The sequence below is a fragment of the Equus przewalskii genome, chromosome 23, assembly GCF_037783145.1.
Source record: "Equus przewalskii isolate Varuska chromosome 23, EquPr2, whole genome shotgun sequence".
NCBI classification, from domain to species: Eukaryota; Metazoa; Chordata; class Mammalia; order Perissodactyla; family Equidae; genus Equus; species Equus przewalskii.
This window is the reverse complement of record NC_091853.1, coordinates 2,284,558-2,311,810: the sequence shown is the minus strand read 5'-3', so window position 1 is coordinate 2,311,810 and position 27,253 is coordinate 2,284,558. Positions and strand designations below refer to the sequence as shown.

At 47.8% G+C, this 27,253-nt stretch overlaps 1 protein-coding gene across 12 annotated transcripts; it reads right to left on the bottom strand.

Moving 5' to 3' along the window:
- Positions 1-338: 338 nt before the first annotated feature.
- PFKFB2 (6-phosphofructo-2-kinase/fructose-2,6-biphosphatase 2) lies at positions 339-27,221 on the bottom strand. Of its 12 annotated transcripts, none has more exons than XR_011532126.1 (17): positions 25,297-25,517; positions 24,187-24,294; positions 18,285-18,410; positions 17,691-17,787; positions 17,199-17,265; positions 16,987-17,061; positions 16,567-16,623; positions 15,542-15,666; positions 13,585-13,792; positions 13,002-13,148; positions 12,117-12,221; positions 11,218-11,347; positions 10,389-10,451; positions 10,058-10,122; positions 9,249-9,440; positions 4,713-6,043; positions 3,476-4,580 (listed from the first exon to the last, which is right to left on the bottom strand). XR_011532126.1 is itself a non-coding variant. In XM_070591257.1 (16 exons), exons 2-16 carry the CDS (start codon positions 24,272-24,274, stop codon positions 2,303-2,305), a joined length of 1,608 nt encoding a protein of 535 aa, XP_070447358.1. In that variant the 5' UTR covers positions 24,275-24,294; positions 25,459-27,221; the 3' UTR covers positions 339-2,302. The 12 variants fall into 12 exon arrangements, 10 of the variants coding, with proteins under 10 accessions (XP_070447358.1, XP_070447365.1, XP_070447357.1 ...); XR_011532127.1 differs by having other exon boundaries at positions 9,261-9,440; XM_070591257.1 differs by lacking the exons at positions 3,476-4,580; positions 4,713-6,043 and adding an exon at positions 339-2,365 and having other exon boundaries at positions 25,459-27,221.
- Between the last annotated feature and the right edge of the window lie 32 nt (positions 27,222-27,253).

Genomic DNA, 27,253 nt, shown 5'->3' with positions numbered 1-27,253 from the left:
CTACAGGGAAGGAAAACACCAAAACAAAGATAACCTTGTCATTTTAGTCATTGCATGGCAATCATTAAATGTTTGTTAAATAAATTAATAAAGTTCAAGGATGTTGATAATGCATGGCAGGAATGACGCCACTGATATGATTCAGAAATGCTAATGGAACTCAATAAAGGCGGGAAGCACCAGTGAACATCATCAGTTGGAAATATATACAATGTAATAATTTGAGGATCATTTTAAAGAAGCTAGTTTCAAACATTTTGAATGTTATTAATATTTTGTATATGTACGATGTACCAAATGTGACCTCCTTTTGTGTGTGATTTTTAAAATTAATTGCATTTTTTAATTCAAAATAACTTTTATTGTATTTCTTATTATAAAAACAATACATATTACTCACATGATTTAGCATGATTTTATTTATCCAGGAGATAAACTTTTCTCCAGGGAAATGTATGTCTTGATTTAAACTTATAATAAAAATCAATGAGAAAAAAAGTTTTCAAAAGAAATCCACTGTGCCTTAACATAGCTATTATCCTTTTACAGAAGACAGATACCTATATTCTGGAAATTTAACTTAAGGCCATACTATGGACATTAAACTTAAAAGCTCAAACCACCTAAATTCCTACCAGACGGACAACACAGATTACCTTACATTCTGATTAAATACATGCAAACACTAATGGGGACTTGAAAATACCTTACATGGTTGAATAAATAACTAAATAGAAGCACTTTCTGATCATCCAAAGACTGTATTTAGATGCAGAAAGAAGCCTGCACCACAAGAATGAAATCATTACAGTCCAGCTTGCCACAGGCAGCCAGATGCAAACCCCTGCTGGGAGCACTCACGAGCCTTTCTGAAGGCAGCTTTGTGGGCATAAAATAAGCTCCCAGCTGCTGGATGCTGAACTGCCTGCAGCCCAGCTCATCACATCTTAGGCAGCAGAGCTCTGTATCAAACACAGTATAAAAGAACCATTTGGGAAAAGCTGCATTTCATTACTTTGCTTGCTGCTCACCCTCTTGCTCAGCAAGTGGGCACTGGGGTGAAAGGGGAAAAAATTTTAAAGCTAAAAACTTACTATAAAAAAAAAGATTTTGCTTGTATGATGTAGCATCCTTTGGAGCTTCCATGCCCTCCTCCAGGACTAGTGACATAGTAAAATCACATCCACAGAGACATAGTCACCTAGCTTCTCTCTAAGGGAAACCAAAAAACTAACGCACTGCGAGCTTGGTTCCCTCCAGCTCCCCGAGTGTTTCACATGAGAGATCGGTAGACCACAACAGGGACACTAGCTAAGAGGCAGGCATGAGAGACCACTTGCTCTTGGAGTCACAGCCACAGCTTTCTTAGAGACCACACATGGTGACAGACCCTACAGAAGCATGTGTCTCCTTGTATCTGTTTTGAAGCCACAAGAACTCCCTGGAAGAGTCGATTCCCAGAGAACCTTCTTTCCTTCTTCATGTGATGTAAAAGGCACACTACTTTCCCTCCAGCCCTCATTCCCAACCCATGGAGAGAACAACATTAGCCCTCTTCAGCCATGAGAGGCACACAGATGAGACAGAAAATACAGCAGCGGCAAAAGAGAACTTAGAAGACGGGCACGCACTCTGGGCAGTCTTGCGGTCAGCTCCTGCCCTCGAGGGGCCGGCAACAAGAACTTCTCTAAACGAAAGGCTGCTGCTGACACTGCTCCTCTCTCACAGCAGAAGAGACGCTTTAGGGACTGACGTTCTCAGGTCCCTCCATTCACCTGGTCAATCTGTCTCCTTTCCAACATGACAAAAAAGTGACTGCTAATGTATGTATATTGTCCTCTAGCCTGCGCCCCCGGAATGGATGCGGAGCCCGGCTCTCCTGGCACAGCAAAAGCTTGCTGGGGTTCAGCCCTCCCGTCAGAAACAATTAAATCTGGGGAGGTGCGTCTGCACTTTAGCCAAAGAACAGCCAGCCAGGGCTAGTCACAGGGAGGACACTAAACGCCAAAACAGAACACGATTGGCCAACCTGGGCCAAACCCGGCAAAGGGATAATAAAAACTAATCAGTTCTGGCCATTAAACGTTTTGAGGCACAGAGAAGTTAAGTTTGTCGGTGTAACTAATATTTCCATTAGGCATGAGGGGAAGAAATGTGGTGATGCTTTTCCAGGCCTCATTTTGGTGGTTCCAAATATCCAATCCTCATTTAACTTCCTGTTCACGCCCCCGTGGAGCTGACATCCCAAGCTTTTCAGCAGATCCCAGTGCCCCGGAGAGGTCTGGCCCCAGCCTCCACATCATCAGCAGAGCGATGTGAGGGATGCTGCCGAGGAGGGCCTGTGCACAGCCAGCACGGCCTTTGCCTAGGAGCCAGAGAGGAAGAGAAACAAAGCCGTTACACCAGCACAGATAACAAAGAAAAGTGGAGCAGAACCCCTCCCTCGCTCTCCCCCGCTCCTCCACCGCACACAGGCACGGACACACTGGTGCGCTGGCGCACACCCCTTTACCCTCGGGAGCCAAACTCTAATGGCTTCGTCATGGGCTTCTTTCCCTGACCTTGTGACCATGTTGGACCAGGCCCTTCTTTCAGACTAGACCATAAGCTACATGCCCAAGACATGAGGCAGAGGCTGGAGGGAAGCCTGTGGTAAAAGGAGAGTGTGTAGGCTATGTGAGCCCAAAGACCATGCCAAGAAAGTGACGCTGAGGTCAGGGCCACTGGGCTTCTACAGAGGACGTCTACTGCCACAGCTATCCCAGTGCACTCTGAAATTGGTCATCAGGGCAGAAATCAACTTCTCACAATCCAAGACCTCACATTTTACCTTCTGAGAATTTCTTCCCCTGGGACAGTTTCTCAAATGTTAAATGTGCATCTGGGTCACCTGGTAATCCTGTTAAAATGAAGATTCTGCTTCAGTGGGCCTGGGACGGGGCCCGGGAGTCTGCATGTCTAATCAGCTTCTGGTCCTTGTTAGGGTAACAAGGAACAAGGCAGGAGAATGGTGACATAATTCCACCTGTATTTCCTGTCCCAGAAGTTAAATGCTGTTTTATCCCATTGGCTGTAATCTCTTTAGAAACAGGAAGGTCATATTTTAGAAGGAACAGCCCACTAAATTCTAAGGGGTCTCCAGAGGCTTTCTTTACAATAAATAATGAGTTACATGTTGCTAATGGGAGTCACAGCACAGTGTGGTCAAAGGCAATTTTTTCTTAATTCTTGTGGAGGTGCCAAAAAGTAAGCACAACTACTCAAGTTCCTGCATCTTCCATAATGTCCTTCCCATCTTCCCCAGAAGGTGGCGGAAGAGAGCCATGCCTAGACCTAGGACGCCAGTTATGCTGTGATCTGGCTTTGGCTCATCCGAGGCTCAGCCACTGAGCAGCAGGAGGCAAAGCTTTGGGATTGGGGGGTGGGTAGAGAACACAACCCAAAACACAAAACAAAAAACCCAGAAGCCTTCTGATAGGTTCAAGTTACTCAACAATTTTATTTACCCATTCTACACACACACACACAAAAACACATTTCGAGTACAGTTATACACACACCTTATGTGGATCTGAGTGGCATTGATCCAATTGATATCAATATCACCACACCAGCTTAAATCAGAATTCTGCTAAGGACTATAGTTCCTTCTTTCAGCAGAGCTGGGCCTAGGAAGTCCGCAGGATACCTCTATTGCTTGGGTTCCCAACTCAGTGCACTCCCGTTCAACCTAGTGGTGCTCAGCCTACTCCCAACCCCTCCACAGGGCACGGCTGGTGATCAGATCTCTGCTTTGCCACAGCAACACCACCGCCATTCAGAATGAGTTAAGCTTGTTACTTCAACACAATAAAAAACGTACACGAGCAATTCAGATATAAACACACTGAGTAGGTAAATAGTGGTCATAGATCCCCAGTGAAAGTCTTACCGGAAAGAATACTTTTGTCAACTCTTAAAACCATTTTTGAATGCAAAATATCCTTTGCATTTTTATTTATTAGATTAGGAGTAAAAGCCAAATGCGTGGCAGACTACAAATGGCAGCATCATCCAGTGGAATGCTACGTTCCACAGCAGGAAAGTTGAGGACACAGAGGTTCCGAAATGGATGCTGAAAGCAAAGTCCTGCCTGGAAGGCGGGGAGTGGAGGGGATGGCTTCGATGGAGGTAACCATTTCAGGCTTTGGGCAGGCACAAAGTATCATACAAGTGATGTACAACCTTTCATTTTCTACACAATGATGAGATTTTGGCTGCTACTCTAAAAAAAAAGTCTACTAAAAATCATGTTGTACAGAACATCCCCCAAAAGAAAACATATGGAGTGTTTACCTCCTTTCTTTGTAGGACACGTGCAATAGACAGAGAATTACAATAACGTGCATACACTACCAACTGGTACAATTAGAAAACAATCAGACTGTCAGCATATGGACTCTACCAGAGTCTGTCAGTCAGTCAGCACACAGACCCTACTACACTCCGTCAGTCAGTCAGCACAGGAACCCGCCTAGAGTGTGTCAGTCAGTCAGCATAAGGACCCTGCTAGAATGTGTCAGTCAGTCAGCACACAGACCCTAATACAGTCATCAGTCAGCACAGGGACCCTACTACAGTCTGTCAGCCAGCCAGCATACGGACCCTACTATAGTCTGTCAGTCAGCCAGCATACGGACCCTACTAGTCCATCAGTCAGTCAGCATACAGACCCTACTACAGTCTGTCAGTTAGTCAGTCAGTATAGGGGACCTACTCCAGTCTGTCAGTCACCCAGAATAGGGATGATCCTACTGTAGTCTGTCAGTAAGTCAGAATACAGAACCTACTACGGTCCATCAGTCAGTCAGCATACGGACCCGACCACAGTCTGTCAGTCAGTCAGCATATGGACCCGACCACAGTCTGTCAGTCAGTCAGCATATGGACCCGACCACAGTCTGTCAGTCAGTCAGCATATAGATGCTAGTAGATAGGTCTTCCAGACACTATGAGTCTAAATTAAATTCCTGGACATACTTCTGATGTCTCTGTCACCTCTAGGGGAAGTCAGAGATCACTCCTGCCAATGCTGCAACCTGACTCAATTGTTATATATTTTTAAAACTAAAATATTTTAAAACACAAACAAGTCAAAATGTATACTGAAAAACCTGGGTAAATTTACCAAATTTCTTGAAAACAAACACAACGTGGCTTCTGGGCTTAGCATGGACAATGAAATGTGCATAAGAATATATACCCCAGATACGGTTCTGTCAATTATTAGACACTTCCTCCCACATCCTTTGAGTACCCCAAGCACCAATGAGTTTCTCTGAAGCTCAGATCTCCTGCTCACAGAGAAACCATAAGATGGATTTATTTCCAAACAGCTCTATCATGTTTCTTCAAAATGCCAGGGACTCTGAAGATCAAGGGTTGCAAAAGGGAACACCCAGAACCTCACAGGAAACACTCAACCGTTCAGTCTAGGAATACAAATATATTGTATTCTAACTCTAATTTCTTGGGAGAAAAAGTTAAAAAACCAAAAAACAGAAATCAGAGACAATGATATAGGGCAGATCACTAGCACAACACATATTTTAAAAACATTTCCTGGGGCTGCCCCGGTGGTGCAGCGGTTAAGTTCGCACGTTCTGCTTCAGCGGCCCAGGGTTCGCCGGGTTGGATCCCGGGTGTGGACATGGCACCACTCAGCAAGCCATGCTGTGGGAGGCATCCCATATATAAAGTAGAGGAAGATGGGCACGGATGTTAGCTCAGGGCCAGTCTTCCTCAGCAAAAAGAGGAGGATTGGCAGCAGATGTTAGCTCAGGGCTAATCTTCCTCAAAAATAAAATAATAATAATAAAAAGATTTTATTCCACTTTCCACTGAATGCAAAACAATCCCTTTACCAAAACAAAACCAAAGACAACACAGATAGAAGTAGGAGCTAAATTCCAATTTGAGGACTAGGAGACGGGAAGAGAAGCTAGTTCTCTAACTCTGCTTTACATTCCTCTTTCAAGTCCGTCACAGAACTCCTCATTCAGCTCTGAAGCAAGAAAAAGAAAACAGAATACACAGTGATTTTCCTTTCCCCATTTTATACACAGATTAAATGCTAAAGCCTTCACCTATTTCTCCCGTAACAAAACTGACAGCATCAGTTAAAGGTACCCTGGACACCCCTCCTCTGACGGATTTGTGACCCAGACATAGTCAGCACTGTGTGCACACTGCCCAGACCCGATCAGGAAGGAGGACAGGAAAGAAAAGGTAGGAAGTAGGACTTCTCTAAAACTTGCAGTAAGAGCTCTGGTCCATTCTGTATTCTCTTGGCTCTAAAAAGGATGTTGAAACCCTTGCTGCTGTCAGGTTCTAATTTCTCACGTCCTGTCTGAGAATAATAAGACCCCTACGGCTCCTCTTCTGGGGAAGCAGACCAGCACAGGGGGAGAGTGGAGAAAATCAGCAGGCTGAGGGGCAGAACGGACACCCTAGAGACCTGTGCCTGATGCTGGGGTTTCCAACAGGGTGACATAACGCCACTCGTTAGGGAATTCTCTTCTCACTAAGAGTACGTAGTGCTCAAATCCAAAGGCTTTGGATCAAAACGCTCCTTCTCTCTTCCATGAGCTCTGAATCACTCTCACCGCACAGCAGGAGAAAAGCCCAGATGAAGGCTCATTTGGGCTAAAGAGACTACCAGCCAAGCAAAGTCAGACGAGGCAACTTTGTAAAAGCGCCACGCAGACCACCTAGACCACAGCTCGTTTCCACATGGGCAGGGACATTCCCACCTGCCAACTCTTTCAGTCTCACGGCCACAGGAAAAGAGAAAAGTCAGGAGAGGTACACTTCAACGTCCACACTTACAGACTCAACGTGTTGCTCTTTCACAAACATTCACTTATTATAATTATATGGCCTGTCTCTAAAATAACCTTCTTCAAGACAAGGACGCTGCTTCTGCTTCTGTGTACCCTCCACCCCCAACTCCACCCAGCCCAAAGCCCCACAAAGACACTAAGTGCACATTATGTAGTGGCTACACAGAAACAGCAGGTTACCTTACATCTTGGACACAATTTCAACCAGAATCTAGTCAACAGCCTTTGGAAACTGGCTGTGATGTCCTACTCAGGACTGAAGAATGAAAAACTGAAGGTCACAACTCAGCTGCCTGTCATGATAACCTTTATCACCCTACAGGTTTTATCTCAGTACCTCTTCTCCAAGGGCTTAAAATTCCCCTATTACCCAGGGACGTTTATTTACATAGTGATTTGTTCCACAGTGCCCTGCAACGTAAAGGGTTAAAGATGGGACCAGAACCTAGAATAACCCTGTAAAACACAGCAGCCTGACTTCAAGAGGGCGCCTTATTTAAACGGTGATCTGCTCAAACGTCCAAGTCCAGAGAACGGTCCTTTCAGAACCAGGAGGGATTCAGAATTCTTCCACTGGTGCTCCGGCCAAGGAACTATGCCAGTATTTCCCCACCCGGCTTCATAAAGTGGAGTTTTAACTTGGAGGATGAATCAGAATCATCAGGGAAGCTAAGTGAACACACACGTCCAGACCCCAAACCCAGAGATTCTGAGTCAATATTAAGCCTCAAGTGGACCCAGGCATGTGTATGTTTCACAATTCTAAAGGGGATTCTAATGATACTCCTGGAAGAGAACTGTGACAAAAGGTCTTCTGTTACCAGACAAAAACACCCTTGGCAAATAGCCAACTTGCTCTCCCTGGTTCCCTCTAAAAGACAAGTGGATGACTTTAAGATGGGGAGTCATCTATCGCTATTAAAAATTTCATGAGAACTCTAGTCTTGCCTCTCAGAAAAATGCACACACATTCAAACGTTTTGCTTACAAAATTGGAGGGGGACAGGATGCCATCATGGGGCACCAAGGGGCTAAGCATTCTGGCTCTCAACATTTCCGTTTAACCCTACAGAGAAAACAAAAGGACAGAGGTGAATAGGTAAATACACACAGTCAAGAGCTGGACCCCACAGGGTCCCAAAGACTCCGATGGACACCAAGATGAGAAAAAAGAATCCTCCGGTGAGGAAGGTTAAAGTCATCACCAGGCTTTTCCATATTTAGAAAAAAAACTGGTCATGCAAATAATTTTTTTAACTTAAAAAGGAAAGTTGAAAATACTGGGAAATAAAAAGTAGCTCGAGTGCACTCTTCTCTGCCTTTTGCCTTGAGCCATTCAAACACCAGTGGTGACTCCTGAATCAAACTCTGTCCTTCTAAACAGCCCCAGAGGTCACTGGCTGTCACAGGAAAATTGCTGGGTTGGCAAAGAAGCTGGGAGCCACTGGAGAGAAGATATGACTGTCCTACAAGAGCCCTGTGAGGGACCACCCCACCCTCCCAAAGCTCACTCCACAGCCGCCACAAGACCTATGCCTGGCTCTTACATGAAAAATATGAACCAAGATATTTCCTGCATACTGTGAGCCAGCTTCCCCCAGGGCAGCGAAGACAGGACTGTTTCTCACGAAAGGAGGCAAGAACTCTCACCCCATATACACCAGCAGCCTCCAGAGCCTCTGTGAATGTTCTGTAGCCTGAGCTGACCCTTGTACGACCTGGCTTGAGAGGAAGGGAGAAAGGAAAAGAAAGGCTGCCCGGGTCCAGATCCATTTAGGCCCATTTCAGAGAGCATCTACAGAACCCAGCCTTTTCTCTCGCCAACTGCCCCTCCCCTCCAACAGACACCACAATGATAATGCCACGCACCACGCCGGACAATCCAAAGGGGAGATGAAAGAGAGGGGAGAAAGCAGGGAAGTAGGGACTGTGAGCTTGGAGAGACAAAGGTGAATGGAAAAAGGGCTTCTGTGTGTGCCCCTCCACCCCGCCCCCCACTTTACCAACACAAGGACATTAGTGAGTTTTAGACACCAGGAATGGACAAGAACCAAATGTACGGGGCATGCTTAGCCTCAGCCCCAGCTATGCCAATCACCCCAGGGGAGTGCATCCCTTTCCCTCCTCCTCCAGACCACCCCAACTGAGGACCTGTCCCAAAACACCCGACTCGTCCACTTGCCCCTGGCGGGGAGATGTTTCACACTGCAGAGCAGCTAAGGTTGGTCTGGAAACACACGACCTCATGTTCTGTGTTAAGATCCATGGCGGGGTGTCGGGGGTGGGTGTTGGAAGTTAAATGATTCCCTGGTGATTAGTGACACGGGCAGGAGGCTAAGGCTGGAGGGAAACACACGGTTACACCACCGGAATGCTGACTTGGGTCTTCGGCTGGTCGGCCCCTTCTTGCATGTCCAGGGCACGGAGAGGGCTGAGGGGCTTGAGGGGCCGGCTCCCAACACTGTAATTTCTTGGACGCCTTATTGTATCCGAACTGGACAGAGGCGTAAAGCTGTTCCTTCTCATCCTTACAGGGGTTTGGTTCTTGGGGAAGTTGTTCTGATTGGAAACGGAGGGACACCACACAAATGAAAGCCAAGCCAAAGCTCACTCATAAAGGTTAAATAATGCCTGTAACCACAACAGATTCCTCCACTCCTGCTCCCTAGCAGATAGGGTCTCTCATAAGACACGGGCCATGGCCTGGTCCCCTCACCCCAGGAAGCTAAAGAGTTGTAGAGAGAGAAGCTCCTTGAGCATCATACTCCAGAGCAGGAAGGAGGCCCAAAGAAAGGAAGGGGCTCATGTAAGATCACAGAAATCACCAGGACAGACCTAGGAACAAACCCAGCCCCTGGACCCCACCTTCTAGGCTCCTCTGGACCTCTGAGTGCTTCCCAGGGGAGATCTACATTGGATTTCAACTAAACACTTGGCCACATTTAACTGGATTTCCAGGAGCCAACTTTCAAGGTTAGGACTCATGAAAGAGGTACTAATTTTACAAAAAATAATTCCAACGTCTCTTCCTGTTGGAAGTAAGCAGACTATATAGGTCATGAGTTTTGGATCTGTTTTCCTTTTGTATATAAAAGAAACCCCAGTCTCTTCATGTCAGAGGTTCAAAGACTTAAGGTGACAAGGAACCTGCATGTTCATTATGGCAAAATACTTACAGTTGGCTTGTCACGGTGAGTGTTCACAGCCTCCACATTGAGTTTAATTGTTTCCACTTTGCACCCTGAGAAGACAGAGGAGAGAGAAGAGGCCTTCAGAAAAAAAAGCTAAAAAAATTCCTTAGTTTCAGTTTGGGAAAGCATACCATAAAAGAATGTACATATTCCCAAATATATACATACATCCCTTTAAAAACGGAAGGCACTGATGACACTTCCCTGGTATACAGGGGTGATGAAGTTGAACTTCCAAACAAACTTCAGAGAAAATTCAAATATCCTGACCTTCCTCAACCCCCTCCCCCTGCCCAGTTCCTAAGCTCATAGTTACCGTAGGCGACGGGAGTAAGTTTGAAGATGGTATGGAGAGGGCACCTCAAGTACGGCAGCTCATCTGAAAGCAGAAAGACCGGGTGAGGGAAGTCTCTTAGTATGATGGAGAAAGGTCAAGTTAGGGGAAGAGAAAATCTAAGGAGCTCATGAGTTTCCTTTACCATGACCTAGGGTCCTACAACTCCTCCAGTAAACCCCAGACAATCAGCAAGATGGCCGCTAAAAAGCCACCCAAGCTACTCGGTAGCAAAGGAAGGAAATAAGTCCATTTTAGATCCTTCCATGCAGACAAAACAGAAGTAGGTGCTGTAGCCAGGGCCCCACAGAAGGAAGCCTGTGGCCCACCTGGGTACACCAAGGGCCACTCTGCAGGCTTCCCAGCAGCTCAGGTGGATCAGGAAGGGAAGGGAAGTATCAGAGAAGGCAGCAGCACTTCCTTACGGCTCTACCCAGAAACTGTCCTACCCTGAATCCGAAGGGTGAAGACGCTTCTAAGATACCACCCTCCTTGTAGCCAAAGCAACAAGCTGGGAATGTTCAACCACTTTTCTGATGCTGCCAGGAGTGTCAGCTCGATGAGGCCCCTTAGCCAAGCAGGATCAAGGGGCTCCAGCAGCAGCCACTCTCCACTGGGGGCTTTTGTACCAGCAGAGTAAATTCAATAAGGAGATAGCCAGTGGCTGCTGGGAGCCCCACACTGCTGCCTGAAGAATGTACTCCAATGTGAGTGGAACAGGGGGCGGTCCAGTTGCCAGGGATCCTGGCGCCACCCCGTGTCCAGCCCCTTCCCCATGGATGCGTCCCCCAGCCCTTCCCTCAAAAGGCACCTGCGCCCTTATCCAAGAAGTAGGCCAGGAGGCAGCGCATGACAGCCTGGTGGGAGATAACGAGGACATTGCCCTGCCGCTCCAGCTCCATGATGACAGGCTCCAGCCGCTGCACCAGGTCCTGGTATGACTGTGGGGGAAGTGAGGCAGGCTGGTAGGAGGCCAGGCACAAGCTGGCAGCCAAGTCGGTGGCTGGGTCCAGAGTCAAGAGGCCACTTCTCCTTCTTGCCCAGCTGGCTTTCCTCCGGGAGGTTCAGCAACTTCACGCTGCCTGCTAACTACCCCCAGCCCTGGTGTCTCTTGAGAATATTCAGACCTTTCAAGAGCAACATTCAGACCAAGAAAACTACAGGTCAAGAAAAGGAAATCTGAATTCAGCCTGTGTTAGTTTTATTTCCCACAGACTACTACGCAGAGTAGAAGGCAACAAGAGGCTCCAAGTGGTTTCCCGGACCTCTGCCGTTCTGTTTTATCTTCCTTTGCCTCTGACATCCCTAGAGTATGAACCCCTAGACCAGGAAACAGCTTAAAACACCAAAGATGACAGGGACAGCATTCACCTCCCATATATTTCCTCGGTGCCCACACCTGCTCAGGTAGGGCTGGGATTGAGGGGATGGAATGAAAAAAAGAAGTAAAAAAGATCACGCTGATTCTACAAAATACTCAACACAAAAGGCTATCCTGTCACCCTTTTCCCTGGAGATATTAACAAATTAATGAGGCATTCAACGGCTTAAGCTGAATTAAACATAGTATGGCCCAAAGGGAGGAGGATAAACTAACTGATGCCTTGACCACCCTTTCTAAATCCCAAAATCACACTCAGTCCTTCCCCCAGATTAAAGCTAAGCCCCCAGTAAAGGTCTGGGCAGTCACCTCATTGAGGGGACACTCACCTCCCCGCCAGGATATCGATACAGATATTTCTCTTGATCTCGAAGTGCAAACTCGTCCGGGTACTGCTTCTCAATCTCTGCATAGGTCATCTCCTCGCACACGCCCTGCAAGGAGCCACACGGGCTTGAAGAGGTAGACTGACCCACACAGCCCCACCCACAGAAAGAAGACGACACTGAAGAATGCTAGCTTCCCACAAGCGCCCGGCACCGTGCGGGCGGTCTCCTGGCCCGCAGCTGACTGGCCAGGCTCTGGGGCTTGCAAGGTGGGGCCTCCGCAGAGATGAGGCAGCTTCTCTAGCTGAAGCTGCCACTTTCGCCGACTACTGTGGGGAACTTACAGGTCCAGAGAAGTCAGCAGGATCAAAGGAAGGGAGGCAGGGAAGGAGGGGCACTGAAGGGACTGGAGAATTCTTGCAGAAGGCATAAAAGGGTACAGAGGAAGGAAAGAAAAAGAAATGTCCACTTTTGTGCTCTGGGAGAGAGAGAGCCAAGAAAAAATTTGGAAAGGACTTTTCCAGAATAGCTGACCAAATGATCTAAGCAGAAATTAAAGAAGTGAGTTGTTAGCTATTTCTTTTTCCAGGGAGGAAAATATACAAAGGAACCAAAGGGAGCTTCGCTCTCCCCAGGTACCAGAGTGGTTAGGTCAAAAACGGGTCTGGGTCCCAGCACTGGCACAGGTGCTCAAGCAGGCAGGAAGCCTCAAGTGGGGGTGCAGTTGTTCCCACTTTCTCCCCAAAATGGCCATAGACTAAGCTTCCTCGGAGGTTCTCCTTGGTGGTTCTAGTTTTCTAAATAAAACTGCCCATATCATGACTTCTGAGCTCCTGCCTGAAGAGGAGACTCTCGCTGGCCTTTCAGCCCCTGCAGCTTCCTACTCACAGCGTCAATCTCATTCAGGATCTTCCACTGCTCATAAGTCACCCCCAGGGATTCAGCAGTCTGGATAGTCCTCTTCAACTGGCTCGTCCACACTTTGAGGTCTGCTATCTCTTGTTCCTCCAGAAACTTCCTGAGAGCCTGGGCAAACTGGGGTTTGAAATAAAAATTTTAAAAGGAGGGAAAAACATACACACACACACACAACTGCTAATTTGGCCTATAAAGACAAAGGGTATGCATGACATGGTCAAAATCCAAAAGGTGCTACCTAGTTAAGCTAAACCCAAGATGAAATGAACTTCAACTGGGGCACCCTGTACTGTGCAAAGCACACAAGTCACAGCCAATAAATATCTGATGGCTGAGTGACCACAGCAGAAGTGGTTCCAAGTTATTCGCACTCCATACAGCAGAGCTAGAATCAGTGAACCAGAAAACGTCTTTAGCACTTGCCTGACTATCTGAAACCACAGCCTAAGCCCCAGGGGGATTTAGGAAGGAGTAAAGGGATAAAAGCGATGACCTCCACCATGCCCTTCTAACTCTAAGCCTAGGAAACCCAGCCTCCTGGCTCACTGCCCACCTGCTTTCCCCGCACCGAGAGGCCAGAGTCCCCCCCGATCTTGCCCAGGAGGTTGAACTCGCTCTCTCCGTGCCGGCAGAGGTAGATGGTGCGGGGCTGCACGTGGATGTTCATGAGGTAGTAGACGATCTTGCTCTGGATGTAGTCCTGGACTCTGTTCACCAAAAACCGCTGGCCCACGTTTATCACCTTGATGAAAGAGAGATCCCTGGGACAGAGGAGGAAAAAGTCCCCTGAGTATGCAAAGCTGAGGATGACAGTGGGAGGAGAAAGGATCTCCAGTTACTTCCAGGCTCACAGAAGCGCTTCCTCCTCTCCCGTCATACCCGCCTCCCCACCTCCCCCACATTTCAGGAACGACATGGTAAGACATGGATCACTCCTCAGGACTGAGATGAAGGAGAATTTCCTGAACTTCCAGTCAGTCAGTTCCAGTTCCCGAGTGCCTGTACTGTGCCATGCAGGCCTCCCCTCAGGGACTGGACTAGATGACCTGAAGATTTTGCTAACTCTGAAATGTGGTGAGAAGCACAACCCACTTCGGAGGTGGTCGAGACCTCGCCACAGCACGGCACCCACCAGCCATGAGCGAGGAGGCGGGGCAGAACCACAGATGGAGATCTCTGTGCATTCCCCACAGCCACCCAAATCAAGTCTCTCTCAGAGGCACTTCCATACGCTGTTTGCTTGTGGCCATCATGGAATTTTTCTTCTTCTTATTAAAAGAACACATGCTTATTCCAAAAGAATTTCAGGAAAAAAAGGTAGAATGATGCAAATAAAAATCACCCACAACCCTACCACCAGAGATAACATCTCTAAACACCCACACACATTCTTCTAGAATGTTTTTCTACGTAGGCCTTTGGGCTAACTGAAGAATACACTGTTACACCATATGTAAGGCAGTGGTTTTCAACTTTTGTATTAAGGAACACCTCCAAATACTAACATTCTAGGCAACAACTTTGAAGCAACTGAAAGACTCAAAACATTAAGCAGATCATTGAAGCAATCTAACAGTGGGCCATGCATGCTTGTCTCGCTTGGCTGCACAGCTGTATTCTTATTTGAACAGAACTGTTAACTGCCCCAACTGCACGCTTTTCCATGTGCACAACGTGGACTCTACATTTTGCTATGGCTCTTATGGCTCACACACATCGAGTTAACCGTCCTCTGTACCACATTGCTGACAGACACTGCCATAGTGCTAGCATTGATCAGACATTTCTCTGAGACGGGCACGTTCCTGAGGACTTGGCAGAATATATATATGTGTGTATACACATGGCACAATATATATTATGTTTTATATAAATATATATTTATTATTATATACATTGTTATATTGCACATGTAATATACATGCATGTATACATACGTATTAACATATATATTTTATATATATACACACACAGATAATAAACTTCAAAAATTTATCAAACACTGATGACACACCCCTGAGGAGTGTCCTACAACACCTAGTTCAACACCCTAGTTCAAAACTATTGATCTAGAGCAGTGGTTCTAGATGGGGGTGATTTTGCTCCCCAGGGGACATTTGGCAATGTCTAGAGACATTTTTGGTTGTCATATCTTAGAAGTGTTGCTGGCATCTAGTGGGAAGAGGCCCGGGATGCTCCTGACCATCCTACAATGCACAGGACAGTTGCCCACAGCAAAGAATTATCCACTGCAAATGTCAGTAATGCTGAGGTTGAGAAATCTTGCTCCAGAGGATAGAGGGAAAGAAGTGATGATGAAAAATACTTCAGTGTTCAAGTAGGAGATTCAATCCACGTGGAAGCCACAAATCCACACTGTGTTTCTCTAGAATGATGTAAACATTATAGGCCTGGATTGTCAGAGGGAAGTTTAGGGACAGAGGGAGAAAGGCTCTTTCTCAAATGAGCCTCCTGCCTTGGGCCCTTCAAACCACGGCCTGAAATCTTACTTGTCATAGTTGTCTGGATCGAGGGGTCGATAGGTGACTTTGTAGCACTCAATTCTCTTCAGGAAATCCTCCATCACATTCTCCCTGTTCCTTTCAGGGTAGTCAGGGCTCGACACCTTTACCTCCTAGAATCAAAGGAAGAGCAGGGCCTGGTCAGAGGTCTGCCCTTAACAGTCCTCCTGCAAACAGCTACTGCTAAGTAAAGAAAAGGGAGCCCATAGAAGTGGCCTTTCACTGGAGCGTTGGCAACCCCATTCATTGAGCAGCCCCTCCCCGTCCTGTGACCCTGGCAACCAAGAAGGGAAAGACAACTGGGGAGTCATGTGCCTGCCCTTGGCTGAAGGACAGAGGCAGTCACGCAGCTGAAGCTGCCCGAGTCCAAATCCCTTTATGTACCTTCCTGGGAAAACAGAATGGGCTTCAGTTTCTCCCCATGCCCACTCAGAATAGGGTGCTTGATCAACGCATGCCCAACTTGGACCAGATGCCTCTTCCTCAGACAATCCCAAGTTCCCATGTTGCTGAGAGCGCATCACCATGATACCATGCACAGACGTCTACTCAGCACAGCACAGCACAACCCATCAAATGGCCTGACGCTGGCCTACGCTGCGACCACACAAGGCATGAGGCACTCAGCGCACAGAGTGTCGACCTGAAAATTAGACCTTTAGTGGGCAGAGGAGCTTCCTATAAGGTGGTCCTAACAGAAAATGAAGAGTGTGATGGGGTCTAAGGGCATACCTGGGCCTCAGCATCCAGCTAACACTCAGGGCCAGGACTCCTACTTGGCCTCCTTTCAACAGCTAATTCTTACTTTATTCCTTAAAGCTTCAGTTTCCTCTCCCAAGGGAAGAGTGTAGAAGTACAAAATGGTGCTCTGGCAGATCAAAAAGCTCACTCTCTGATGTTAAACATATCTATTTCTTTCTTTCATTACCCAGTTGACTCTCCCCCCTCCCCCACCAACACACACTCAAGGCACAAAGGATAATGAGGTGGTGGTACACAGGGGTGTCACCCACCAAGATGTTGGCAGCGATGACATCAGGATCATCACAGACAGATTCCACGAAGAATACCTGGCCAGGGAGAGAGGGCAGTGATAAATGAGGCAAAAATGGCCAGGCTGTTAACTAAGAGCGCATGCGCAAACCTGTCCCACCCCAGCCACCATCCCCCAGGACTTTGTTTCACCCAAGTGGCCTTCGAGGCCTCTTCATTTAAAAATAGCTCTTACCACATCCCCAAGGGCCTCAGACATACAGGCTAAGGGTCTGAGAAAGGACCTGAAAGAAAACACTCAAGGACTCGGGGTTTGCCCAAGAGAAGAGAAGCAGATATCCAATCCTGTCGTCACCGGCCAGAGTCAAACAGGTCCACATGTCCCTCCTAACTCCCACCTCCACGCATGCCTTCTCTTCCAGCGTGGAGTCAGATCCTACCTTGAAGGAATTCTCCTTGGCAAAGTTCAAAATCATGTCCCTCCTCTCCCTAGTGGTATTGGTGGCATCAAACACCTGGGAAGAGAGCCCACAAGGTAGATGACTGCGGAGCAAGAAATGGAATCCCACCACGGTACACCCACGGTGGGGCTGTGCAGCCAGGCTGCTGAAACAGTGGAGACCAAGACAGGCGAGAGGCAGGTAAGGCTTACCGCAATCTGCCCGTTCTCCTCAGTGAGATACGCCTTAACGTCTTCCAGTGCCACCAAAGCACACTGCCTGCCATGAGAGCAGGGGAAATCAGCAGAGTAGAGCGAGACCAAGCTCAAGAGTAGCCAGAGACACGAACAGCGGGGCTGTTACAGGAGTCACGTCCCTTCCTGCTTAGTTTTCCCGCTGGCCAAAATTTTCCCCTAACTAGACTTTTCAACTTCCCCCACTGAGGTTTTCATACCATCATCTATCTTTCCCCTCCCCCCACCCCACGCATATATCTTATCCCTCTGTAGGTTGAGTCTACAAGTACACATGCATCTCCCCGAGCCCTGTTCTACCCGCCCAAGGCCTAGGTGACCTGTCTAGCAAATAACTTCCACTTAAAATCCCCACAGGAATTTACTGAAAGTAAAACCAAGCGTCAACACATCCAGTCTCGTGACGGCCAAGAGAGAGCTGGCCCAGAGGTCAGGCCTGAGCAGACTCACCTGCGGATCTTCATGGCCTCCTCATTGTCGTGCCGGAAGAAGTCGTAGGACTTATAGGACTTGACTGCTTTGCGCCGATACACCCCAAGGTTAAACACTGCAGAACACACCAGCACCCTTCAGCCGTGAAACAATACACTGGCCCCACCAAAGGGGACTTCTTGGTCTAATGTCAGAGTAGCCAAGGGGATGGGAAAAACACTTTGGTATGTTGGGAACAATAACACATTAGGAGCCAAGTTAGGTTCGAGTTCAGACTTAACTAGACCTTAGACAATTCTTCAACTGTCAGAGTTTCAATTTCCTCAGCCACTTTGGCTATTTCACAGGGATATTGCTAGGATTAGACAAGATGATGGATATGGAAGGGCTTTAAAAAATGTAAAGCCCTATGCTACCGAAGGTATTCCCTCAAAACTAGGCCAATCCACCCAGACCAGGAGGAAACGAGTCTGTGAACAGGGAACAAATCCAGTAAATCTTGACGCAACCCCTGTTTCTGCCAGGAGCACTGTTAACCTAAGTCTCCCGGAGGCCGGTTAGGCCCAGGAACCGATGATTTCCCTTCTCAAGAAATGAATGACCTGCACCTACCTTTGGTGGGTACCCCAATCCAGTTGAGGTAACGCGTGAGTTTCTTGGACACGTAGGTTTTTCCCCGGGCTGGCAAGCCAATCATAACAATGAGAGTCGGGGAGTTGGTCATGTAGGATGCCCACGCTAGAGGAAAAGACACAGAACAGAACTAAATGACTAGGGGCCGAGAAAGGTCCATGCACTGGCCCAGGAACTTCAGAGTCGCAATCTCATTTAATCCTCACACATCTCAGTGAGGAAGGGGTTCAGGAAGCCTGGGAAGGCAAATGGAGGAGAGAGAGGGTGAACTCTCCTAAAAGAGAGTTAGAGGGTCATGTAGATGTGCAGAAAGTACCCAAACCAAGACATGTCTTCCTCACATGTCCAAGGTCTTCACAGAAGTACCCAAGTGGAAAGAGGAAGAGAAGTGGTGAGGATTAGAAAGAAAGTAACCACAGCACCTTCCTTAACCTGAGAATGTCCAGTAACACGAGAGTGATACAGCTGTGAAGGAAGGTCTTGTGCCTGGGGATTCCAGCAGTACAGAATTGAGCTGGCTCCTGTAATGGTCAAATAGTTTCTACCCTGAGGATCCATGTATCCCTTCAGAGTCACGGGCAAGAATTAGCTTGCCCACTGCAAAAAGAGCCTGGCCTCAAGCTGTTTCGGCCTTTGTACTTAGGACACGAGCTTAAGTCAGAATTTCTTAAAATTTACCATAGTGAGATTTAGGCCGTGGCAAAGCCCACTTGACACAGGTTCTGACTAGATCTCAGGAAGCTTCATGGTAAAGCTAGCCCACACAGCATCATGGCCAGCCTGCCTCAATGGCCCACACGAAAGCAAGACAACTTAGAAGCAGGAACAGTCATCGGTCTACCCTTCCTTGGGAACTTATTTCAGGAATGCTCCTTCACAGAGATAGGTCTCACTGGACAGGTGGGGCAAACTAGAAGCTCAGAGCTCAGTCAGGTGACTTGCCTAAGGACCCATGATGAGTCACGGGAAGAGCTGGCACTCGAATCCAGATCTTGTGTTTCCTCGGCAGCTTTTCACCATAAAGAGCCTGTGATTCCTCACCAGCTTGCTCACAGGGGCTGGCTGCTCCCTGCCCTCCTGCCACAGAGGAGTGGGAGAGGGACTGCACTGCTGCTGGACACTTTCCTGGGGCCAAGACCCAAACTGAGGTCATTCTGGGAGGGCTCAGGCTCTGCTGGCTCCTATGAGGGAAGGGCCTGCACAAGGACGGGAAAGGGAAAGAACTGTCCTCGCCTTCTACTTCCCAGCACTGCTTTTCAAAAGGGCGCCCTGAAAGTTGCTGCTGCTTTTCTGCCCTGGGACAAGGTGATCCTGTAAGGCTAAGAAACAGTTCAGTAAAACTGGGGTACCTGGATGGGAAAGTCATCTTTCATCTTTTGAAAAAGGAATGTAAAACGATCTCAATGCAGAAGTGGGCACAAGGGCCTGGGCAGAGAACAGACCTCAGCAGGAGGAGTTTCCTTAGGGCTGTTGGGCAAGAAGTGCTCAGAAGCCAAAGAGTGGCCCCGTGATGAGGGAGGGGTGGATGCCCAGACTCAGGGTTGGAGCACTTGACTTTTGGTCCTTTACCCACTGTGCACGTGGAAAATTCCCGGGCCTCGGCAGCAGGCCCTCCAAGGCAGGTAATGAGCAACATAAATGATTTTCATCTCTGTACAAATAGGGAGCACAAAGGCAGGCACATGCCACCCTGAAGCCTCCACTGATGTTAATCCCTGACCTCTGACCCCTAACCAGCAGATTGCCTCTGCCTGGGATCAGCTGCCTCCAGTTTCAGCAGTAAAATCCTCCTGAGTCTTCACTTTCTCCGGCTCAGCGCCACACTCTTCTCAATCCCCCAGGATGTGGCTCATTACCTGCATTGCTAGGCCTGCTTTGTCCACACCTTCCAGCCCATTAGGCACTTCCCCTGAAGATCCTGTTACCCTCCCTGAAGCTGAAAATGAACTGATATTTGGAAGCGGCTCTGAAGCCAACCACGGAACCAGCTGCTCCGTGTTTACTAACCTGGACAGAGAGTACTAAGAACAAAAGAAAACACAGGTCACTAAGGACTCCCCACAGTGCCCTCCAGCACCACACCTCCCACCCCTGCACATCACATCTCCCCCCCAACCCCCCCCCAACACACACCTGCTGCAACCAGGGCCTCTCATTTTCCGGAGTGCAAAACTAAGCTACACTTCCTTTCTCAAATTGACACACCAGCAAAACTAGGAACATTCTGTCCTGCCTGTTAAAAAACAAAACCACTACCACCAAGACCACAACCACCACCATCACCACCACCTTAATTTGAATAGTAGATACTTCATGCTGATTAATTTCAGAAACAATTTAACACATCCCTTGACACCTAACGGAAAGCTGTTGCAATCCTGAAATTCTGTTCTGCCTTCTTTACACAAGGTTTAACTCACTTTCTCAATCTTAAACTGATGTTCCCTTCATGAACCCACTGAGAGGAAATGAGGGCTTGAAAACTTCCCTCCTGTAGACAAAAAAACTCAAGCCCAGAGAAGGGAAGAGCCTGGCCCACCACTCCACAGTAGAAAGTCAAGGTCAGGGCTCTGACCAGACTCCTGGTTTCAAGAGAGCCTATTCAGTCCCAGCCACCATCTCCTGTTGGCACCTGATGAAGGGAGCCATTGCTAAGCACAACTGTGCTCTCGACTCTAATCCTGAAGGGTGCTCTAAAACGCCAATGGTTCCAGGACTTTTCATGAGCAAGGTCTTCTCCCACTATTTCTTTTAAATAGGCCCAATATTTTTGAGATATGCTGCCCATTAAACTATGTTTCATTAGTAATATCTTCTTTTTATTTACCAGAAGTCATAAAATTGCTGATTATCTCCTGCTGTTTGAATGATAGGCTTGAAATATCCAAATTCTGCAGCCAAATACTAAGAAAGTTAATATTTTAGTTAACCAGTCCAGCTGTAGTTGATAATGCCCAATTTCCATCAAGCACTTTGAAATATTAAAAACAGCTTACAACATAAAACTTTTTAGGAGAGCAAATTAGTAACACTGATCAACATTTCAAATGTGCCTCTCCTCCTATTAACTCTGGAGGAAACGCTGCTAGCAGAAACATGCAAAGTGTGCAAGGACGCTCACTCTAGCACTGTTTGCAAGGGCAGACATGCAGACAACACAAATGTCCCTCGGCGGAAGGTGGCATATCCACACAGTGTAATACGACACAGAATGAGGTAAATCTGGATTTACTGACAGGGAAAAATGTCCGCAATACAGTAAGATTAAAAAAAAAAAAGGAAAGGGCAGCAGAACAGAGGATGCACAGTGTGAACCGATTTCATTAATGGGATACACTAGAATAAGATGGGAAGAATCAAATTTAACAGGACAGGAGAAATTGTGAGAGATTTCTCACTTTTCTCTTTCAGTATCGTTTGATTTTTTCATGAACATGTACTGCTTCTGTAAATAGGGAAAGGTACACATGGGAACTTTGTTCCAGACCTCATCAAATTATCAAATAATAAAAGAAACAAAGAAAAAAAAAGCAGGCAGACCTCCCCCTGCCCCACCAATTCCTGCTTTCACAGAGCCCTGAAACATAATCTGGGCACCTTAAAGGCAGCCCAGCCAACACCTCCCCTTCACCCCCATCCCTGGAGCAGCTCAAGTCCCAGTAACGCTCCTTTGGAGGTTCTGGCTCCCTAAGGTCTCTCTGCAGGCCCCCAGCACAGTCACTTCCCAGAGTCGCAGTCAGGCAGCACATGTGTAATTAGCAGCAGGGATCCCGGTGCAGCTACTCATAAAGCAGCGGCCGGCTGTGGACACGAAGCAGCCAGGGGAGCCTGTTTCAAGATACAGACAAATAACAGAGAAAAAGGGAATAAACGAACACATATGCTCCTAACTGCATTTCTCCTTTGACTACAGCTATGATAGCCTCACAGTCCAACCAATGGGGGGAGAAGAGAATGGGGTAAATGAAGGACAGGAGCTTTAGGACAAGCCAGATGCTTCCAGTGGGAGAGAAGAGAGTGAAGCTTGGAAAGGAGAAATCAGAGCCCAGAGCAGGAATTAGTCTAGAGGACAGGAAAGAGACCTGAGATTACTACTTCCAGGACTAATGAAAAGCCCTCAAGGCAGAAAAACCACAGAAGAGTTAAGAAGGCAGGTAGGAGATTCCCATGGAGGATAAAACAACTAGAAGGACAGACACGGGGCATTATGCAGGGTCGGAGACTTCCAGTTATCAACTCCCTCCCCTCCAGTTCTCTGCTCTCTTTTGGATCAAGTGTCCTAGTAACATGAGTGCACCTCTCTTTAAGATGTGCATCCTGTACCCCAAAATCTGACTTACAACATTGTTAAACCAGAGAAGAGAACATTCTTTACTGAAAATACAATTCTTTGCAGGGCACTTTTAAATAGTGGGCTTCCAGCACAGCATTTAGAGCATAATTCAATTTATATATTACGTTTCAGGAATAAATACAAAACGCAAATAGAGTCACCAGTGAAAAATAACACATCTTAGCTGTGTGCCCAACACTTTTCTACATGCCTTCCCACATTTACTCATTTAATTCTCACATCAATCTGGGGGAAGGTACTATAGGTATCCCCATTTTATAAAGGAGTAAACTGCGGCATGGAGAGGGGCAACTTGTTCAAGGGCACCCAGCTAGGAAGTAGTAAAACTGGGACCCAAACCGGCAGTCTGACTGCAGAGGCTGCACTCAAACATCATACTACACTAGTTATCTCCCCTAGGGTATTTGCCCTTGGTACCTGGCTTCCTGCCCTGGCAGAGAAAGGAGACTCTAATCACAGAGGTGCGCCAACCCCAGGATCACATCTAAACAAGCTGACTCTGCTGCAGCTCAAACCCCAGCAAGCCTCATGGGTGCTGGTGAAAGACTGTCATCACTAATCATGAGACTGACAAGAGCGTCACATCAAGGTCAAGGCTCTGGGGAGGGCTTTGAACAAGAGATGATTCCAGGTCTCATGCTGGTTGGCTGTTTCCACCTGCTGATATATATAACCACTGAAGTGAGAAAAAGTGACGGATAGGGTTCCAAAGGAAAGGTGCGATCTAGAAGCAGGGGCAAAGGTTAGCATTCCTTGAGGTCCCCTGAAACATCTGGGGACCAGTTGTCCAGGACCTTTTCGGATTGGGCTATGCAGCCTTGCAGTCTTAATGATGCTTAGGAATGCAGACGCACGGGGACCAGAAATGAGGCTTCATCTCTCTGCAAACCCACCTGCTGTCTCCATCTAAAAGATTGGCATGGAAATGCTCCCGCAAAACCTGTCGCTGCAGGAAAGAACCTGCAGGGAAATAGCTTCTAAAGTGCAAAGCCTAAACCTGTGTGAAAGTTAGGTGCCCAAGACACACTGAGGAGTCACCTGTCAGGGCTGATTCCCCGAGGCCTGCAGAAATGAGCTCCTGGCTCTGGTGTGCAATTTCTGCAGTCAGCAGTACCCTCATCACGCTTAGCCCAAGAGATAAAGGGAAACTGTCAAAAGTATCAGCCCCAAGTAATTCCTGCACCCCGCCACTCTGCTTTCCCCACTGTGTGTACAATAATGCTTACCTTAACTATCAACATCAATCGGAGTGTTAAGATACCCCCAGGAGACAGAGATTCAGTTAAAGAAAGAAGTAAGAAAGTAAGAAAATGCTGGGCTATACCAGCAAGCTAGCCCCAAGGACAGACGTTTCACGGAGCCAACTTGTTTCAGACAGAAAATTCTCCTCCTCGTAGACTTTGTTTTAAATTTTCACGTCAAAGAATTATTTCTCACTCCCACCAAGCACGAGTGTCTCAGATTACAACTACACTCCCAAGATAAAATCCTAGGAGAGAGCAGCCTCTCCTCTTTTTTAGAACTCACAACATTTCTTCTCTGATATTCGAAGGTTTGAGGTTTTTGTTTCACAGCTGTTGTTCTGCTCTGAGGAAGATGCAAAATTCCCAGACATGGCAGCTCTTCAGGAGTCGTCTGGAAGAGACAAAAGAAATGTAAGGAATCGAAGGAAGGAGACATCCCTCACAACCCTCAGTGAAGAGGATCAGTGCGCCATAAGAACCCCGGGCCAAGAGTCAAGTCCGGCCCTTTCTCCCGGTTAATAGTTACGCGCCCTTGGATAAGGCGTGAACTTCTCCAGCCCTCTCTCCTCATCTATAAAGAGAGTTGCACTAGAACTTGGCACTAATAACGCTGACAAGAGTTCACATTCACATAAATCATCTCCTATAATCCTTCCAATAATCCTGTAATAAGGCAGATTTTGCTACCATTATTACGTCTCCCCGTTTTACAGATTGAAAAACTGAGGTTAATCAAATTAAGTGGCTTATCCAAGTTCTTCCTGATCTCAGATTCTAGTTGAAGAACGTGGGGAGAGGAGCGACAGCAGGTGGGGGTGGGTGGGTTGCGAATAGATAAGTTCATTATCGTAAAGTAATTGCAGTTCAATGGTAGGATTCAGTTCTGAAAAAAACGAGAGACGTGAGGAAACCTCCAACATGATCCCTGAGGGAAAACCTGGACTCTGAGCCAGCCCTAGGACGTCACCATTTCTCCTCTGGTGTTCTCATTCTCCAGTCCTTGCTCCCACCCTCTCCCCATCTATCCTCTGGGGCGCAAAGAGGTGGTAAAGGACTTCCCCAAGGTCACCTGCAGAATAAGGGGTAAGTCCTGACTCGAATTGGGGTAGGAGAGCCCCGAGCTCACTCCCTAAACCCAGACAAGGGACTCGTGAAGACGGAAGGTCGTATCGCTTCAAGGACCTTACTCTGTTCTTCCAGTGACCACACAAATCCTCCCACCCACAGCAGCTGCGGCTCCCAGCCCCTGAACGTCCGCATTCCCCGCAATGCCCGGGGGCCGGCACGTCCCCAGAACAGAGAGGCATCTTCGTCCCGCACCTCATCCGGGTGCACACAGCCCCCTCTTCCCGCCCGCCCATGACCTTCCAGGGACTGAACAGCCGTCGCTCACCCTGTGATCCCTCCTAAGATCCCTTCCGGCAGTGGCCCCGGCACTTTCCCCCGGAACGCGGCAGACCGGAGCCGACAGACTGTGCCCGGGGTCCGGGTACACCAGTCACCGGCAAATCACGTGCTCCTGCCTGGCTCCGCCCACTCCTGCGTTGGCCCTCACCTGGAGAGACTCGTCGACCAATCGAGCGCCCGCAGGCTCCAGGGGGCGGGGCTCGAGTCGGAATCTCTGACGCCGGCTCCAGGAGGACGGAACTGTGAAGGGGAAAGACGACTGGCTGCCAAGTTCCCCAGCACTGTCGAGGTTGGTTGCATCGTTGCTTGGCAACGAATAGGGCTGGGGGCGGGGTTAATAAAAAGCATTACTTTTTTTCATACTCTCGCGAGAGTGGACTAAGTAGACGTCTTGAGAGGGTGTGACTTTTTGGTGACAGGAAAACCTTGCAGAGATTAACGCTTTCTTCCCTGAATCCCAGCGGGATCTCGTCAGATCTATAAATTGTAAGCCTTAGAAGGTGCTCTGCTAGAGTAAACTACCACAGCGCTTGAGCTGACGACACCTATAGGGATGTGCATATCCTTCCCTTAGGTCAGACGCTGTAACCTGGGAAAATCACTGCTCTCATCGCTGAACCAGGAGCTTCCCTGGACCTACCCACATCCTCCAGGGGACTTCTAACCACTTTCTTTATTCTCCCTCCTACCTCCCACGCTATACCGTCTGTTACGCTCAACTCGAAGAACCAAAGAGAAAATTGCTCCAGCAGAAAATCGGGTCATGAAAGGTGGGAAAAGATGTAAAGATTCCATATAACTTATTCAGAGGTGGCAGTGAGCTTGCACTTTTCAAGCGAACTTTTCACAGTTGCTCCCAGGCCTTTTTGATGCTTGATTCTGTGGATAAAGCCACTCTACGCATGGTAGGGCTTGCTGCTCTGGATCCACGGTGAAAAAGAACAATGAGTATGGATTTCTTGGAAGAGAGATAAATTCAGATGTCTTTATTCCTCCTTCATGGAGATTAAATTCATCCTTCAAAACAACTCAAATAGTATGTCCTCTTTGGAGCTTTTTACAACTCCCAGTGTTATAGTCGCCCTCTCTGTGCCCGTAAACTGTCTTTGTCCATTCAGCAAGTATTTACTGAACACCTATTTGCGAGGCGCAGTCCTTGGTTCTAGGGATCCAGGGTTGAAGAAAGGTCACATAATCTAGCCTTATCACGTGGCTGTGAATCCCAGTGGTTGTGCGTCCTTTACACCCCACCCTCTCCCGATTACAGTGAGTACTTGTTATTCCGAAGGCAGGAATGGAATCGTCCTCGTATTTGTATACCCAGGGCCTGAACTGGAATCTGGATGACACACCTTAGTCCTCTTCATTCTTCCTCCATGTACTGCCCTAGACCCAGATGCTGACCGCATACTGCGCGTTCGGATGTGGCAAATGGACATTTTCAAGTTACTGTCTCATGGAGGAAAGCCCAGTCGGCCGGCCCCCTTAATTTCAATGAGTCAATGTTTGCTGCAGCCATGAGTCCGCCTAGTCACGAGTACCTGACTGCTTTTTGACAGGTCCTTTGACTCACTGAGCATTCTTGGCATTCGTTTGCGTTCTGAACTATGCTTCTGCTTCTCCCGGTGCAGTCTGGAGGCCCCGACTTAATGATTTCTGACCTCACTAAGGGCAAGGTTACATTCCAATGTGCTCGATTCAGGAACTCCTTCCCCCGCCCTCTTCCCTTGAGCATATATGCTGCCGACGCGGAGGACACCTCACTCGCTCTACAGGTAGCAAGACCACTTATACTTAGGAATACGGATAAATCTTCATCCTTCGGCTCCTGAAGGGTGCGGGCGAAAACTTGTGACTGAAAGAGAGTTCGCGCTTCTTGAAGTGCAAAGGGAGAAACGGCACCAAAGTATCGCGAGAACTGTAACCACCCTCGCCTTCTCGCG